Consider the following 19,921-nt stretch of genomic DNA (forward strand, 5'->3'; position numbering starts at 1 on the left):
TTGCTGTGACATTATTTTGGACTGCATTGTGCAAATTTGCACCCAAAAATGGGCACAATTATAAGTTTTAATTTTTGCATTTACTAAATGCATTCTACTTACCGAAACACGTTTCTGTACATAAATCCGATCAGAATGTCTAGAAGAAAACGAGTGACTTGATAGCCTAGACATTTGTGAAATTCCAAACTATGAACACAGAAAGCACTGAGAATTATTTAAGGATTGTTTCACTACAGTGAAGCACTTTCTTGTTCACCAACAGTAATTCATCCAGAACTATGTAGATAAATACAGAGGAATGACATGTGCATGTTCCAGTTGTCTATAACCTAACTTAATATCTATAAGCTTTAGAAGTTCAGTTAAACAGTGCACTTGATAAACATTCTGTTACTTATAGAGAACTGAAATATGAAAGCCTTACTATTTGTGACAACAGTAAATGATTATTTTTCTAAATATTATGTTTCTTTGTATTTTCAAAATGTGTTCATTAGTATTATTTGTATTTTGTACAACACAAGTCACAAAGATTTTCAATATATTGAAAACAAATTAAGTCCAAAAGATTTCACATATAATAGTGATTCCAAGTTCCATCATATTGTGATGGTTGTTAATCTGTCAATATCCTGTTTGTTATTATGGACACAAATATAATTCTTGGATAAAGCTTACTGACACATGTCAATTAATAAGTTCTTCTACATCTCTACATGTAGCTATGTATTAACGGTGGCTTTTCTTGAGTATGTATTTTCATAGGCAATACAAAACATGTGGTTTTGGTTAACTTTGTATGTGTAACTATGGTGATGGGTCTTCACAACTAGTAATAACATACATGTATGTAACAAATTTACTATATTTTAAGACAAATGTAAGAAACCACTTTGTATATTTTGGTATTTCAAAAAATATCTGGAACCAGAATATTTATGATCCAAAAATGGTGTGCTGGCTTTAATGTCCTCATGCTTTGTGAAACATAAACAATATATTTGGTTGGCCTGAACGATGTGGTACATAGTATTGTGTAGAGAAGGGGGTAGTGTTTCAGTCTACTTCTTAATAAGAATCATTAGCTTGGTATGCCTGCTGGCTGGAACCAAATAACAGATGCTGAGATACAGGTACATACATGTACACATGCAGCTTGTTACATACACATGTCTTCTAGTCTTCTTGTCAATCTTTTTGTAAGGCATTTTGTAACAGTAAATAATAACAGTGTTTGCAAGAATTCTTGAAAGAAAATTTTTAATATACATTTCATGTGTGTGTGTGTCTTTGAGTTGATCTTAAGAAGTATGATAGAGTGTAACTATGAAGTATAGATAACAATCCAAATATGGTAGCTGTACAAAGTTGTGTATGTGTACTATTCTTAAAAGCAAATCCAGTATTATTTTGGGCTGGAATAAATGTATGGATATCAGCCTAAATGAACCTTGCACAGTCTGATTTGTGGGTTTCGGTTGTTTGACCCTGAAAATGTCTGTGTTTTCATGAATTCGAAAATTTGACTTTGCTTTAAATATAACACACATTCACTGTTCATGTGCCTATTTTTGTTCTGTATCACTGAAAACATTATTATTATTACAGGTTTTTTTACCTTTTATAACAGACACAGAATATCGGCGTCTTCCCCCACCAAACTAGGCTGGTTTTTTCCCCTTTCCGGACCAAAAATAAAAAAAAAAAATATTTTTTTTTAATAGAAAGATTTGTCTCATGATTATAATATCTCAATTCTATTTCAATTTAATCTTGTCAAACGTACTAAATTATGAAAAAAGCATTAAAACAGTTTGTTTTTTTCCCCAAATATGTCTCTTTAGCCCTCTATTTTCCCCTTTCACCTAGCGTCCAGCGTCTTCCCCTTTGTCTATAAAAAAAAACCCTGTATTGAAGCTTAATAGTCTTAAACTGATAACGACAATTTTCTTAATCTTTTTGAATTACCAAAAAGATTTTTTATAAACTCATAAAACTGCCCTTATATTTTTGAGATACAGTCTGAGTGTGACCTCCTTTTTAACTTTAATGTGACATCTTGACATTATACTTATAAATAAAACTAAATCCTGGTAAATTAACACATGCATGGAGAAAGTATTCCTAAGAATACATAAAAAGCTGTTTTAAAGGGAGTTCACAGATTATTACATGTATTTTGTTTAAACATCATGAAATAAATTTACAATCAAGCCTGTAATATATATTTTGAAAAGTTTTAAATAATTATAATAACAAGAAGAGAAATGAAATAAAAATTGTCTTTTGCATCAAACTTGAGGCATCAAGTAGCAAAAGCTACATCATCCGAACTCACTATATATACCCCTACCCCTCCCTTTTTGAATCTATGACATAGTTACATAGTAAAATTATGTAGTTATTACATTTTTTTGTTAATTTTTCGATGATTAGCGTTAAAAATGCTCTATAATGTTTTAGATTTTGATTGATGATTATTTTTAACATTTTTCTTAGCTAGGAGTACTATTTTGCATGTTTTAAATTAAATATATTTTGATAATCAATACATTCTGTTTTCAATTTGTGATATTTTGTTATTGTAATTTTTCGAAACTATTAACAAATCTTTTAAAGTCTCTCGTTTATGACGTACATCAATATACAAAAATAATGAACATAATTATATAACAGTTGGGTGATTTTCTTTGGTTTATAAAAACATGGTTTTGCTCGAGGCCTGGGTATTTTTTACAGATGGGTTGCTATGTATTCGCCCAGTGCAGGTTGGCAAGTTTATAATATGATCCGCTTGAATTACGCAGATCAAAGATTTCACCAAATTTGTTTGTGCCTACCTTTATACCAATTTATTTAATGACCCTTTATAAAGGTTTTGATCTCAATGATAACATGGGAAACAAAACACTGTATAGTTATTGGACCAAAACACTGTATAGTAATTGGACTGAGCAAGACCGAATGAAATAAAAATATTGACATAATAAATGTACATGTATTGAATTTTCTTATGTAAATTTGTTGACATCTTTATGTAATCTGCTACAAGATATGCTTTATTGAGACCATATATTTGGCCATCCTTGCTCTTATATATGTACATTGTAGAGATTGGTGTATTTTATAATTCATATAGGCATTCCTCGTAATGACACAAAATATAACGATAACAACAGAACTCTCCAAATTATTCAATTTTTTTGCGTTTGTAACGCTTTCTAATTTTTAGGTTCTTAAATTGTTAAAATAAGCATATAATGGATATTTTCGAGCATAGTAAATGTTCAGTATTAATGTTTCCTTGCAAAATTTTAATATAACAAAAAGAAAAATTTGCAAATCTGAAGCAATTTTGTCAATTTTGTCAATGTATCAATAAGTGAAAAGGTCCCTTTTATAGCCTGCTGCCCAGTGGTATACTCTTGTACATGTAGGAGAATCATCCATTTAGCCACTTACATGCTTGTGGAAAAGTTAAAGCCGGCCGAGTTGATATTTCTCACAACAATTTGGTTTTCTCAACTGACCAGAATTGATCAGTATTCGTCAGATACATTCTGAAGCTTCACTTTTCCATACTGATTTTCGCAAAAATTGTGCAAAAAAATGCCAAAAGCATAAAAAATATGAGACTTAATCATGTACATAACGGAATCCTCAATACTATTATTAACCTGTGACGTATACACGCTTTGGGTCACGTGAGCGCCAATTTCACGTGATATCCACTTCCGCCCTTTTCAAAACAAAAAAGAACTACTAGATCACAGGTGTGGGGCATGTGGCCAAGTCACTTAAAACACTATCAATATGTCATAAAAATCATTTTTCATCATTTTGACAAAAATAAAGTTCTGATATTATATATATATATATATATATATATATATATATATATATATACAAGATAAGTATCTCTTGAGACAGGAAAATCACCTTCATCATCATGTTTAAGCCATAAAGTGCCTACATGGCGGTCGATTTTCGTAAACTATGTACCATTTTGTTGGGAAAGGTTGCCTTGTTACGAAAAATGACCATGAACGGCTACTTACCAACATAAACTACAAGAAAACACTTCTCGAACTCGCAGAAATGCCAGGTCGTCGTCTGACCGAACGTTCAGTGCTGATTTTTACAAGAGTAAAACTATTGTAATATCCCAGCTATGGAACATAATCCAGATTAGTACAATAAACAAATACGAGTTTATCAACTTACAACACAGATTTGTCCTTTTGTTTGCGTTAAAACGTCGAAATCATTGTAAATCGGGAATTGTTGATCGGCAATTTCGAGTCCAGCTCCATGTCGAGCAGCCGCTCAAGTTAAACACGATTCTCGGTTTCAGATATTCGGTAACTTTGAAGCGCGGAACCAATAGTTGGATACATAGCTTAAGGTGAAGGACAGATCATTGTACACGATTGAAATAAACATTCAAACATTACGATTATAATAGTGTTTGGTGTGGAAAAAAGACTAATCTGTGTTGTTAGTTGATTTTGTTAATTGTAATTATGCGGATTATGTTCGGTAGCTGGGGTATTTCGATACTTTTACTCTTGTAAAAAATCGGCACTGAACGTTCTTCTATCTATCAGAATTTTTTTGTGGTCAAAATAATGAAAAATGTTGTTTTATGACATATTGATAGTGTTTATAATAAGTGACTTGGCCACGCGCCCAACACCTGTGCTCCGAGTCTCTGCATTTATTTTCATTCTTCAGGCGAGTCCATGCCTCGAGCGAATCATGTGGTTTTACATGTGACCCGCGCGTGTTTAAATTTAGATCATTTCTGTCCATGGACAGAAATTGAAAAGCCCTATCTTTGTACTGATTTTGGGCATTTCTTGGCCGTTTTTGACCTTTTTTTTTGCACATCTGACATAAATACCATCAAATTTTGACTCATAATCACTATTTTTTGCGACACATAACAAAAATAGGAAAATACACCAACATCAACACGGCCGACTTTAAGCACCGGCATCTAATAAATATTTACTCCTGTACAGCTGTACTGCGAATGGTTCACTGAATAAACCAATTATCTAATCATGCAAGCTTTGGTAGCATGCATTTTGTCAAAAAGATTTAACGCTGTGTGTTATTAAAAAGCAAAGCTTTTATGTGTTTATAAAGGCAAAATAAAAACAGTAAAGGTGATCTTATATCCACACTTTAATTTCAGGATAAACAATATACCGGTAATAAGAATTGTGGCTCACAAATGTGGGTAATCATGTATTCTCTCAATTATGTATAAGATTGTGTGACTGATATGAAGGAAGCTAATCTATATAAGATCCTATTTTCTAGGTCTTAATCACTACACCCACATCTCTCGCTATAATGTCTGCAGGTAGGGAGCATGCCATGTTAGCAATTGTTGTAGACTTGAGACAACAATTTTCCTATGTACATGTATGCCTCAGCATCTGGATAGAATCAGTATACTCTTCAGTACCACAGATAGTGCCAAAAATCTCATTTAAATAGTGTTTTGCAACTGCATGTGGTGTTGAATAGGTTATTGCATCCATATTGTCAATCTATGCGCATGTCTAAGATTGTGATGATCCAAAATGTGGGTGCTTGGCCTTTAAAATATTGGAGACTGCAAGCATTAAAAGCTTGCAAACTGTCTGCTGCATTGAACCTAACAAAATGTAATCAGGGTTTCCTGTCAATTTAGTATGCTTTTCCCCATGATATTTTCATAACTATTATTATTTTGTGCTATTAATTTTGAAGAAAAATTATCTTTTACATTGAGTCAAGTTACATTCAGTCAATTACATCATCAGCAGCAGGATAATTAATTAAAAAATTTTACCACAGGTGGTTAGCATGTGGCTATGATATTAATTAGTAAAAACATCAGTTTGAATCAAATTCATTTCTGAGTTGAATAAGATCAAGTTCATGAAAATCGCTGCACAATTTATGAAGTTATTGCTGTTCAAAGTGATGCACCCTGTTTTCGGGTGATCTTGAGTTGAATACCTTGCTATTAATTTATTTGATAGTGATTTTTTTCAGAGAAGTTTATTATGTCCCCCACCACTATAGTGGGGGACATATTGTTTTTGCCCTGTCTGTTGGTCTGTCTGTTGGTTTGTGCCAAAAGGTCAAGGTCAAGGTCATCCTTTAAGGTCAAAGGTCAAAAAAACTAAATCAAAGCGGCGCAGAAGGGGACATAGTGTTTCTTACAAACACATTTCTTGTTTTTCCATTATTTTTCATTCAAAATGATGTTTTTGCTAATTAATATCACAGCCACACTCTAACCACCTGTGATTGTTACAATTGTTAGTTTTCTGTTACATAAGAGCAAAATTAAATCACTACTGGCACATGTTTTATGAAGCAAACTAGTTGGCTAAAGTTTTCAAAATTTTCATTTCTTTAAATAATTTTTAAAATGATTTTTTTAAAGCAATGTTATGATGCTTGTTATTGGTTTTTATTTGAAAAAGCATTTGGAAGTTTTATTTAACTGCAACTAAAATGTACCTGGAAAGAGAAATAGAAACATATACACAATTACCTAGCTGGGATACCTAGCTTTGGTCTACAAAATTTCCTGTCTTAGTCATAACTTTGCCTTATATTAATGGATTTTGAAATAATTTTGCTCAAATGTCCACAGTCAGAAGACAATTTTCAAAGTGTAACACCCTTCTCCATACCTAATATGTCAAGGTCACACTAAGAGGTCATAAATCAAATATATAATGATGATAAAACAGTTTGAAAATTCCTTAATCACCTATACCTTTTATATATATTGATGGATTTTGAAAAAACGTAAACCATCTTTAAATGATGTATCGAGTGTTACAATATCTCCAAAACTCGAAGGTCAAGGTCACACTTTAAGGTCAATTATTAATTTGGGCCAAAATCAGCTTGATAATTCCTGGTCTAGCCCTTAACTTTGCCATAAATTGATTGATTTCAAAATAACTTTCTGGCATAAAATTTTTGACTCGGTATTGATGAACGCGGTCAGAATGTATATCTTGGCAATATCTGGGTCAAGTTCAAATCTAGATCTTTTCATTCAGCACCCTCACACTCCTTTGGGTGAAGGGGTCCGCAGCCCTTAGGAAGGGAAATTTTCGCGGCGTTTCCCTTTTGGGGGGATTTTTTTTACTTACTCTCTCATTATTACATTTGTACATGTTTGCACTAAATTCATCGCATTTTTCATAATTTAGTATGTTTGAAAAGATTAAATTGAAATAGAATTGAGATATAATAATCATGAGATGGGACACATCTTTCTATTAAAAAAAAAAAAAATGTTTTTTTTTTTTTTAGGGGGAATTTTGCCCCCCAAAAGGGGAAAAAAGTATACTTTTCAGGTGGGGGACTGCCGCCAAAATTCGGCGGCAGATTTGATAGATTGAGGGCCCTGTCATTCTTTTGGGTCTGAAAACTAGGTTACCAATTAAAATCTTTCTTGAGGCCAAATTAATGACTCAATCTTGATTAAATATGGTAAATATGTTTATCATGTCAATATCTGGGCTGGGATCAAATCTTGGTCTCATGTGTCCAAAAGCTAGGTCACCAGGTGAATTGGTAGAAAAACCTTGTAAGCATTCATATTATATATTCTGTTTTAGTAACATAAAGTTTAAGACGCCATGATATCTGGAAACAACAGAATATTCAAATAGATTGCCATCCCAGTCAATTATCACTCTTCAATTGCATAAACAATACATATTCATAATGAATTTGGTAAAGAACATGAATACAGCAGTACTTAGTTCTTAGTACATAGCGAATATGCAATCTGTGTCAAGTGTATTGAACTTACCTTTCTGTGATGGCTTTGAGTTCCCTCCTTGTGTGTATCCATTGATGTAATTATCTATATCCTTTACTAAACAAGCTAATTGTCTCAGACATATAGACTAAACCATCACCACAGTTCTTTAGCACATGGTTGAGACAAAGTAAATGACAGCCTTATGCTTTAGCATATCAGGTGCAGAGTATCAATATCAACTTCTTGTTGCCTAGTTGTCTTCATGTGGATTTAAAATTCCAAGTTTCATTAATCCTGTGGTCTGTATTCAAATATATGACCAGTGAAAACACATGCATCAGTTGGTTGGCATCATTTGTATTTTAGCTGAGCTCTGATACAATGTATGCTGGTATTTCAGCTTTTCAGTATGAGCACTTCCATTAGATGCATGTCAAAGGCTTAAAGTGATATGCAGTTCTGTATAGGCACCCTCTCTTTGGTTAATATGGGTTATCTGATGGCAAGACTTTATTAAAGTTCAATAAAATACGCAGTAAAGTGACAACATCAATGACTAGTAACTGCAATTGAAACAGTGAGTAGCCATAATTCTCACTGGTTTTCCAATTGTAAATCACCCTCTGATGGTTCCTGTTGGAACTCATGTGTAACTGGTGTATGTTTCTCTTTCATTGACTGGAGACATCAATATTTCATCGGCTCTAGATTCAGTTATGGAAATGACTTGTGGCTCTCAGGCATCACTGCCTAGGCAAATACAATACTGGAGGTTTTCTGTCATAACAATGCCTTGGGATAGGGGACAAAATAACCTTCAAGTTTCATTGTCAGGCCTTCTTGTAGAAAGCTTGATATAGCTGGCACAATTATTTAAAAAATTATATGGATAGGTGGTTTGTGTATCAGATTTAGCTTGTCAGGACTGTTACTTTATAATTCATTATGCAATTTGAAATAACCATTACTGAATTGACAAAATTCACCATGTGGAGAATGACATTATATGTGTACATGTATGTATCTGGCTTAAAGGTCAAGGCCACATTTTATATAATATATGTCACAGGTTTATCAATATTTATCTTGTTAACACTCTAAAGGTCACAATTATGCTTTCTTGCTCAGTCTTCTTCTTCAAACATTAAGTTATGTGCCATTTATATCTAAGTTTCGAGAATCATCCTCTTTGATTGATAAAATACAACAATGCTATAATTACATTTCTGTCAGAAGCAGTTTACTTGACTTATTCCTATGTTTACCAGCAGGCAAAAAATATCAGTGTTTGTTTCTGCTTCCCAACCAACACACCAAAATTGCGGCAACCAGGTTAATTTTTTCTGATTATATTAAGAATTAGTAATAAAACATCATGTTTACATTTCTACGCAGTGGTGGTTCCAGTTTTCACAACACAGTAAAGCAATAGCCAGTGGGATGTATGTTACATGTAGGGTAAAAAATGAAAGACTTCATTTTCACTACATTATGATTTATTATTAAGTTTTTCTTCATTTGAAACATTAGTCTGTAGTACATGGATGTAGCGTTTAGCCGTTTAAGCATGGAAACTATCACATATAGTTCATTTTCAATTATATGTACACAACTTTTATGGAAAAAAATATTTCCATCCTACCCAGCCCTATTTTCTATGTGTCAGACAGGGGAAGCAAACATTTTATATTTTGGGCCTTTCTGACAACTGCTTTATTCCCATGATATTGTAGTATTGATCATAACGAATTAAGAGCCACAGAAATGCAATGGCATGTTAAAAAAGGCACTGCATTTGTTTCCATGCCATGAAGCTCATTGAAAACTGAAATTTGTTCATTTTTATGATTTCCTTTCTTAAAAAGAAACCGAAATAATTTGTGTTAATGCCACAAACCTTTTAACGACATTTGGAATAAAACCACCTTCATTTATTAGCTCAGCTGTTTTCGGAGAAAACCCGAGGTAAGCCTCCTCGTCGTCCGCCGTCCTGGCGTCGTGCTAAAACCTTTACATTGGCTCTAAAATTAAAGTACTTCCACCTACAACTTTCAAACTTCATTTGTACATGCACCTTGATGAGTTCTACACGCCACACCTATTTTTGGGTCACAAGGTCAAAGTTCAAGGTCACTGTTACCTCTAATATAAAACTTTAACTTTGCCTCTAACATCATAGTGCTTCCACCTACAAATTTGAAACTTCACATGTACATGCACCTTGATGACTTCTACACGCCACACCCATTTTTGAGTCACTAGGTCAAAGGTCAAGGTCACTGTGACCTCTAATATAAAACTTTAACTTTGCCTCTAACATCACAGTGCTTTCACCTACAACTTTGAAACTTCATATGTGCATGCACCTTGATGAGTTCTACACGCCACACCCATTTGTGGGTCACTAGGTCAAAGGTTTAACTTTGCCTCTAACATCATAGTGCTTTTACCTACAACTTTGAAACTTCATATGTACATGCACCTTGATGACTTCTACACGCCACACCCATTTTTGGGTCACTAGGTCAAAGGTCAAGGTCACTGTGACCTCTAAAGAAAAAAAATTCTGACAAGCTTTCGCAGCCGAGTGTGGCACCCATTATGCGGTGCTCTTGTCAGTAATTATTATGATGGTTAGAATATTATTACTACAATAAAGCTGATAATAAATATTAATTTTCAAATATGTGTATATAGGCCAGAATTTTTTAATTAAATGAGTTTCGGATTTTTTTTTCTAAAAATGTCGGGTAGGAGGAGGGAAAAATAGATGGGTGACCAAATATGCACTTATTTTAAAAATGTTATGGTATGAAGTTCTTTTTAATAAGCAATAGCACTGATTGTTTGCAAACATGTTGATGTGCAAAATTCTGGCGTACCCCAGGGATCAGTTTTTGGGCCTCTTCTGTTTCTGCTCTACATTAATGATCTACCTTCGTCTGTAAAGTCAAACGTCCGTCTATTTGCGGATGACTGTGTCATGTACAGATCCATAAAAACTTTGGCTGACACTATTCAGTTTCAGAGAGATCTAGATAGTCTATCTTTGTGGGAGCTGAAATGGAAGATGTCTTTTAACATAGAAAAATGTCATATCATGCATGTTACGAGAAACCGTAAACCATTAAAAACAGCCTACACTCTTCACAATCAACCTCTGTCTATTGTAAACCAAGCCACCTATCTTGGCGTTGAAGTAAGCTCAACTTTAAACTGGTCACCTCACGTAAATAAAATTAGTAGTAAAGCAAGCCAGAGCTTAGGTTTCTTAAAACGAAACATTCATTCCTCTAAAATGGAAACTAAGGCAGCGGCATATAACAGCATTGTTAGACCATCCTTGGAATATTGCTCTAGTGTGTGGGACCCTTACCATAAGAAAGATATTGATAAAATTGAAAATGTTCAGTGTCAAGCTGCCAGATTTGTAACAAATAATTACAGCAAGACACCGGGCACGGTCACAAATATAATTAAGGATTTGAATTGGAATACCTTGCAATCAAGAAGACAACAAGCTAGTCTCATTTTGTTCTATAAAATAGTATATAATCATGTTGATGTCAATCCCCTTCACTATTTCACTCCTTACATTAGACACTCGCGCCATCACCATCACATGGCATACCAAATACCACCAAGTAGTCAGCTGATTACCACAAATTTTCTTTCTTTCCAAGAACAGTTGTACAATGGAACACACTTGCATCTTATGTAGTCAGCGCTGATACGATCCCTGGATTTAAATCAGTGCTGTCTACATCAGTGTTCCTTCCTTAGATCACATGATTCTGCTTTTGTCCTGTTTTTAACTCTACTAATATTCTCACCATGCACAGTTGTATATGTATATATTTAAGTCTTAAGGGCTTAAGGTGTTAGGTTTTGCACCTTTTTTTATCACTGTTGATAGGATTTTCCTGAGTGGATTGAGTAACTCGGGAAACCTATCAATCTATTTCTTTTTAACCCCCCACGCATGGCCATAATGTATCAGTATTGAACATAGCCATTATTATAAAAGAAGAAAGAAAGAAGAAGAAAATGATCATAATAAGACTGTATGTCTTGATGTGCAGTTTTTAAATTAGTTTGAATTTTAAAAATATCTTAACTGGTTCAAAAGTTATGCAATTTTTTCACTTGTCCATAATAAACTTTTTGGTGATTTTTTTTGATGAGCATTTTGGTCATAGTACCTGTGCGTTTTGCGGACTTCGTGCGTGAGATTGGCACAAAAAAAGTTGTCACCACTTTATCGTGGTGTGAAAACCGCAGGTAATTCCAACTTTATTAATGACAATCATTTAAGGAACCTTACGACATTAATGAATAATGGCATTGACAATATATTTTAATTACTTTGAGAAGTATGTTAATTCATAAATAACAATAAGGACCTTCATAAGTCTTAATAAGCTTTATTTTTATATAAATAAGATTTTTTTCCACTTGATAAACCAGATAACCAACATTATATAATAACGTTAACAATAATGTAACAGTATGCTGCATTAATGTTTCAGAATTATTTATTACAACCTAGAATCACACAAATATACAACATTTGAAAGGAAAAATAAATCCAACATCAGAATATAAAGCATCTCAATTCAAAGTGTTAAACAGTTACATTTGGCCATTTGGACATGATATACATCAACTTATGTTTATTTAAATTTTACAAATTCTAAAACAACACCTATTGTAAAAAGGTATTCTGTTAGCTGTGGTGGTCGATTTCCAGGTTTAATTAAATGAATATTTTTCACATCTATTTCTTGACAGAAAGGCCCAGGATAATTGCCACCATCCATTCTTGTCCGAAATAACACAAAACATATTTTTACAAACTATATACAACAAATCAACACATAAATATCACTATCTTTATATGTCCGAATTTTATCATATCCGAAATATAGTACATCGAGGGAAAGACCTAGTTGGTATCTTAGAAATAGTTGGTATCTTAACTAAAATATATCGTTCCCAGAACATTATAATAATGGAACTTTTAAACATAAATGCTCACAAATGCCTGTTGAAACAAGTTAACATGTGTTTTTGTCATGTTATTGATTAAAGAAATAGCGCCCCTAATAATCGTTATAATTATTGATCTTCGTGACAGTTTATCCCAGGATAACATAATTGATATTTCAATGTCATAAAGGAGCCGTTAATCCGATAATAAACCTCATAAACTTGACTATTTTACTAGGGCATTCATGGCTTGAAATCGTTTTAAAAACTGTTGATTTTCCGATTTTTGAACTTTTGGTACGAACCAGTTCGGAACAAAACCGAATTTTGGTACCCATTTCGTACCCATTGAAAATAACGAAAAAACACATATTATATGCACAAATTCTTCACTACAACTGCATTAAACAACACATAAAATTTTATTCTCTAAAATATGACCGTATTTGTGCGTAAAATATGGGAGGTTTAAAGTTGATAGGCGTAAATGGGTTACGCATTTCGAGGGTTTATGGACGTTTCGTGCCACTACCAGTTCGTGCCACTGATATTTGTGTTGAAAAGGGGTAGACGTTTCGTCCCACTGATAACATATAGGCGGATAGGTGTGAATAATGCCGTATAGGTGTGAATGATATTGGGGTGTATATAAATTTAGAAAATTACAACTATGTTGACATTTATAATTATTAATAACAAACAAATAAAATGATTTATCGTTAGTATACTAATATTTGTAAATAGTGTATTATATGCGATGAATATAAAGCATAAAGTGTTGTTATGTTTTATGAATCATGTTTATGTGCTTGTAATAATAAAATAAAATGATTTATTGTTAGTATAAAAACATGTGTGCATAGTTCATTGTGTTTAATAAATATAAAACATGAAATGCTGTTATTTTCTATGCTTCAATTGAATGTATTATATACATAAATAATAATATATAACATGAATGAACAATAATACAATTTAAAATAAAGTTGGTCTTTTTCTTTAAAGAGTTAGCTTATGCTTTACCATCGACTTACAAACTTTCAATTAGCCGTATGTGTCTACGTAATTAGCAAACAATTAATTACCGGCCTTCAATTTACCGACACGGGCCTTTAATGGCCAATTAGTTACCAATTAGTAAACAACTCACCTCTTTAATTATCATACAAACTGTGTAATTCACCGAAAGAGTAAATAAAGTCAGTTGAACACACAGTATATAATACGTGTGTTGTTCGTTGAATTCACAAAACCAGTAATGGCTTGCGAATATCCTTGTGTGTACTGTGCACGGAATGTTGGGGAAGAAGATAAAGCCATCTCATGCGATGAACGTGAAAGATGGCAGCATCTGTCGTGTGAGACTGGTGTCAGTCTCCGACAGAATCGAAAAAATGATGAAAGGGAATGTCGTCGTTACGTGGAAATGCTGCGAATGTAGCCGACTAGTGGAAGTTCCACCAGAGGTACCGGCGATAGTGGATTTCCCGATAGATGTAACGCCAGAGGTACCGGAGATAGTGGAGATCCCTATGGATGTAATTTTCAATTGATAGTTATAATTTAAATATGCTATTATAAAAACTAATATATCATATTTTCATTGGATAGTTATAATTTAAATATTTTTATATAAAACCAATAAACATCATAGTTCACAACATATTTATTTTTTCCAGGATGGCATCGCAGAATCAACGGTCGAGCAGGGCGTCCCGACTTAGGGTTTTACGTGCTAGTCCCCCTGTTGCGCCGTGAGGCAGAAACAGTGGATCTGACAATCCGACTTGTGTCGGAGCACGCCCTGACTCGGGTACACCGGAAAATCTTCAAAGAAGTGCACGGGCGACTCTTCGAGATCTGGGAGAAGTACGAAGACGATGACATGACAACTACTCAACTGCTGAGAGCGTGCAGCCATATCATCGGGCTGGGACCGAGCACAACCCAGGATGACATCCACGATGAGGACTTCTGAAATGCAATACATTGTATATATGATTTGTGTATGTATATGATATGATAGTTGCTGTTGTATTGGTGTTTCTATATTTGTGTACTTTTGTATATGTGTATTAAAACCATGTTTGAATATTTATGTAATCAATCTAGATATTAACATGTATGCATGCTTTATTTTCTGATATTGTTAATTTTTTTGTTTAAAATGTAGGTATCCATTCACTTCTGATGTTGTTATTAATGTCAATTTATTGCAAATGTTTGAATATATTTATGTAATAAATCTAGATATTGTTAAAATTTATGTATGCATTCACTTTTGATATGGTTAATGTCAATTAATTGAAAATGTTTTAATATATTTATGTAATGTATTGTTAATGTATTATATGAAGCATTTAAATTGACTCTTAAACAATCTTGAAATAAAATGTAAAAAATGTTATTTTCCCATTGAACAGATGTTACAATCAAAGGTGCGAAAGTTTCCTGTTATGATTTCACACCTATACGGTATTATTCACACCTACCCGCCTATATATTATCAGTGGGACGAAACGTCCAATGCCCTCCTACACAAATATCAGTGGCACGAACTGGTAGTGGCACGAAACGTCCAGCACCCATTTCGAGCACCTGTTAAATTAAAATCGTTCTTTTCTTATTGCTTTCATAATATATTTTTGTCATTTGAATAGTATCAATTTTATAAAATGGTAAAGAAATAATAAAATATTTACTTACAAATCGATTCCATTCTGGATTTCATTTGACAGTTGCATAATTATTGGGAAATTAGCAGACTTTGCTGATGACAGCGTTGTACGTAGCGTTCTTGAACAAACAATGATGGCGTAGCTTTTGGTAAATTCCAGCACATGTACATAATGAAGGATGTTCACATATTAATGTGGGTAATTAAAACTGGGTTTATTATGATGATTTATAACTAATTTGAACTTTTTCTAAAACCCGGCAAGCGTTTCGTGTTTAAAAGCCACCTTTTGGCATCCGAAAAAAATTGATATTTTATTTTTATTTTTTTTGGTTTTGTCAAAAATTGGAGTCGGCGGGTCCGAAAATCATTTCATTAAAAAATTCTGGCCATAGTGGCAGTAGCAACAGTTTTAAGTAAATGTATCAGGGACCTGAATTAAAAAAAGTTCAATAGTTATTGCCTAAATTGCATATTGGACACCTAGATTTTCTGAGGAAAACTCTATGTACACTTAAGAAGTTATGAAAGATAAAATGTGTGTGTGTCTGTGGTTGCATTGTTCCTTTATATTGGCAATATTGAGGGAAACATTTTCCATTTACAAAGTTCAATCAATATGGATAAATGCAATCAATATTTCAGGATAGGATGTATTCCTCAAGTTTAGCACTGGTATATAATTCACGGTGCCTATGGGCAATTAAGTGGATGACTAGATGACACCGTTGGGAGGTTCTGTTGTTAATGAATGCCAGGCATATGTCCATGAATGCATGCAAAATCTCTTGTATGTCTCAGAGGTATGGAGTCTAGAAAATTCCTGTGTACATTGTATTGTGTGCCAAATACAGTTGATAACTGTCACGCCTGTATTTACGTGTAGTTTTCTTATGTTAACAAAGTAACCAGTATATTATCTTGGTAACCAAGTAAGTTTTATAGAAGTTAGTATTCCTGTTTTGGGTTTGTGGCACTTTTAGGCCTGATTTTTTTTTATTGACCAGGTAAATATCCTTAATAGAGAAAGTACCATTAGGCTATAAAGATTTTATTGACTGTATTGAATCAAATGAAACCTTAGTGAACACAGCTTTTTGTTCTGCAAACCTCATGTTATTGTCAGGTTGTCAGGTTGTTCTATGCCACCAAAATACCATGGCCATGCTCATTTTGTTGTTTCCTATGTATCTGATAGAAAACATTTTACTCAGATAATTGGATTTCTGCTGCAGTGAAAGTTTCCTATTATCCAGAATCTGGGTTTTCTTCAGCTGTCAATGATTGTTTTTAGCTCATCTATATTTTGAAAAAAAATTATGAGCTATTGTCATCACCTTGGCGTCGGCGTCCGGTTAAGTTTTGCGTTTAGGTCCACTTTTCTCAGAAAGTATCAATGCTATTGCATTCAAACTTGGTTCTCTTACTTACTATCATGAGGGGACTGGGCAGGCAAAGTTAGATAACTCTGGCGTGCATTTTGACAGAATTATGTGCCCTTTTTATACTTAGAAAATTGAAAATTTTGGTTAAGTTTTGTGTTTAGGTCCATTTTATTCCTTAAGTATCAAAGCTATTGCTTTCATACTTGCAACACTTACTAACTACATGTATCATAAGGGGACTGTGCAGGCAAAGTAATGTAACTCTGACTGGCATTTTGACAGAATTATGTGCCCTTTTTATACTTAGAAAATTGAAACTTTGATTAAGTTTTGTGTTTAGGTCCACTTTATTCCTACAGTATCAAAGCTATTGCTTTCATACTTGCAACGCTTATTAACTATCATAAGGGGACTGTGCAGGCAAAGTAATGTAACTCTGACTGGCATTTGGACGCAATTATGTGCCCCTTTATACTTAGAAAATTTAAAATTTTGTTAAGTTTTGTGTTCTGGTCCACTTTACCCCTAAAGTATCATAGATATTGCTTTCATACTTGGAACACTCGCAAACAATCATAAGGGTACAGTAAAAGGACAAGTTGCATAACTCTGGTTGTCATTTTTACGGAATTATGGCCCTTTTTTGACTTAGTAACTTTGAATATATGGTTAAATTTTGTGTTTCGATCCACTTTACTTCTAAAGTATCAAGGCTATTGCTTTCAAACTTCAAATACTTTCATGCTATCATGAGGTTACTGTACCTGGCAAGTTGAATTTTACCTTGACATTTGAATGACCTTTACTCAAGGTCAAATTATTAAATTTTGCTAAAAATGCCATAACTTCTTTATTTATGATTAGATTTGATTGATACTTTAACAAAACTACTCTTACCTGACATACCAAAATAGACTCCACCCAAACCATTCCCCGTGCCCCCCCCCCCCCTGAATCCCTCCCCCCCCCCCTATTTTTATGCCCCCCTTCGAAGAAGAGGGGGTATATTGCTTTGCTCATGTCGGTCGGTCGGTCTGTCCGTCAGTCTGTCCGTCCACCAGGTGGTTGTCAGACGATAACTCAAGAACGCTTACGCCTAGGATCATGAAACTTCATAGGTACATTGATCATGATTCACAGATGACTCCTATTGATTTTGAGGTCACTAGGTCAAAGGTCAAGGTCACTGTGACCCGAAATAGTAAAATGGTTTCCGGATGATAATTCAAGAACGCTTATGCCTAGGATCATAAAACTTCATAGGTAGATTGATCATGACTAGCAGATGACCCCTATTGATTTTCAGGTCACTAGGTCAAGGTCACGGTGACCCGAAATAGTAAAATGGTTTCCGGATGATAACTCAAGAACGCTTATGCCTAGGATCATGAAACTTGATAGGTACATTGATCATGACTGGCAGATGACCCCTATTGATTTTCAGGTCACTAGGTCAAAGGTCGTCCCCCCCCCCCCCCCCCGAATTTTTTTTCTGCATTTTTTTTTCGCACTTTTGGGAGATAATGTAATAAATGTCCACCCCCCCACACACACTATATACCCCTCTTCACTCCACCCCTCCCTCCTTTGTGATTGAAAATGAGAGTCCCTTCACCTTTAAAAAGAAAATAAATGAGCGGTCTGCACCCGTAAGGCGGTGCTCTTGTTGCTTGCCTGATCACAAGATGATCTGTGATCACATTTGTCTGTTGTGTGTTGTCAACAAGCACCTTTTGAAAACTCCACATTTATATCCCTATTTTTATATAACTTGGTCAGAAAGTTTGTCCCAGTGATATATCAACCATGTTTGAAACTTGGTCATGTGGGGTCATAAACTAGGTAACTAGGTCATCAAACAAATTACTAAGTTTTAACACTCTTTTTAGCTTGGCTGTTTTCGAAGAAAACCTGTTGGGCATTGTCATATCCAGCTCGTCCGCCGTGCTAAAACCTTTGAATTTGCTCTAAAATCAAAGTGCTTCCACCTACAACTTTGAAACTTCATATGTAGCTGCACCTTGATGAGTTCTACACGCCACACCCATTTTTAGGTCACTAGGTCAAAGGTCGAGTCACTGTGACCTCTAATATAAAATAAAATTTTTAAAAATCTTCTGACAAGCTTTCATTTATTCAAAACTGCACCCGCAGTCAAGGGTTGGCACCCGCTATGCGGTAGTGCTGCAACAATATACCAGTATATCGGTATATATCGCAATACACAATCCGCATATTGTATTGCGATGTGATTTTCATCATACCGGTTCGAACATTCTACAAAAATTCATCCACATTTTCGGCCAGAAAAGCCTTCCGAAATAATGATATCAAGGTGAACAAAACAAGGCGGTGTTAACTGTTTAGTAAAAATAAATTGTTATGTAAAAATAGCATTCTAAGGGGATATTGTAAGCAGTGTAATAAGGATGGTGTCAAATGTAGCGGGTGCAAGTTACAAATTAGCAATATATTGCAATATATTGCAATACGGGTTTTTGAACTGACAATATATTGCAATACGGTTTTTGGCGTATTGTTGCTGCACTACTATGCGGTGCTCTTGTTTACACTCTAGGAGTCACATTTATTGCCCAACCATCATGCAAGTTGGTCAGAACAAAATTTCTTATGATATCTGTGCCGAGTTTGATAATGGTTACAGTCCTTTGAAAAACATGGCTGCCCCAGGAGGCGTGGCAGTTTTCCTTATATGGCTATTTAATCCCTTCGGAACACATAAGACTAAGAGGTCTCATTTATTATCCAATATTCATGAAACTTGTTTAGAATATTCATCCCAAAGATGTTTTGGCCAGTTTGCAAATAATTCAAGTCCCTTAAAAGCACTGATGGAACCCGCATTTATATTGTGTTGGCATCATGTCATATGCAGAGTTTATTTGTTTGCACAAATAGTTAATCTCTCACCAATGCTCATGGTTCAAGTTTTCTTAGCCTCACTAAATAAACATATCTGTATTCAGCTCTTGTTTCTATGCCCCTGGTAGGATGGCATATAGCATTTGAACTGTCTGTCGGTCCGCCCGTCCGTCCGAAAACTTTAACATTGGC

General features: G+C 34.3%; 2 protein-coding genes and 1 long non-coding RNA gene across 4 annotated transcripts in view; 1 reads left to right on the forward strand and 2 right to left on the reverse strand.

Annotated features, from left to right (window-relative positions):
* Positions 1–8,358, reverse strand: part of LOC127861110 (F-box/LRR-repeat protein 7-like) — a 36,369-nt gene extending 28,011 nt beyond the window's left edge. The window contains exon 1 of one of the 2 annotated variants that reach the window (XM_052399490.1): positions 7,844–8,358. In XM_052399490.1, the coding sequence (XP_052255450.1) occupies positions 7,844–7,885 (42 nt within the window). In that variant the 5' untranslated portion in view covers positions 7,886–8,358. Of the gene's footprint in view, positions 1–102; positions 371–7,843 lie in introns of those variants that run through there. The other variant, XM_052399489.1, reaches the window with a different exon arrangement.
* The window catches only part of LOC127861111 (zinc transporter ZIP13-like), a 46,900-nt gene that overhangs the window by 2,032 nt on the left and 24,947 nt on the right, over positions 1–19,921 (forward strand). The window lies entirely within an intron of this gene.
* On the reverse strand, positions 14,377–15,368 carry LOC127861116 (uncharacterized). Its single transcript, XR_008040071.1, has 2 exons — positions 15,277–15,368; positions 14,377–14,758 (listed from the first exon to the last, which is right to left on the reverse strand). It is a non-coding gene; the product is annotated as an uncharacterized LOC127861116 (long non-coding RNA).

This window comes from Dreissena polymorpha, chromosome 15 (genome assembly GCF_020536995.1).
Source record: "Dreissena polymorpha isolate Duluth1 chromosome 15, UMN_Dpol_1.0, whole genome shotgun sequence".
NCBI classification, from domain to species: Eukaryota; Metazoa; Mollusca; class Bivalvia; order Myida; family Dreissenidae; genus Dreissena; species Dreissena polymorpha.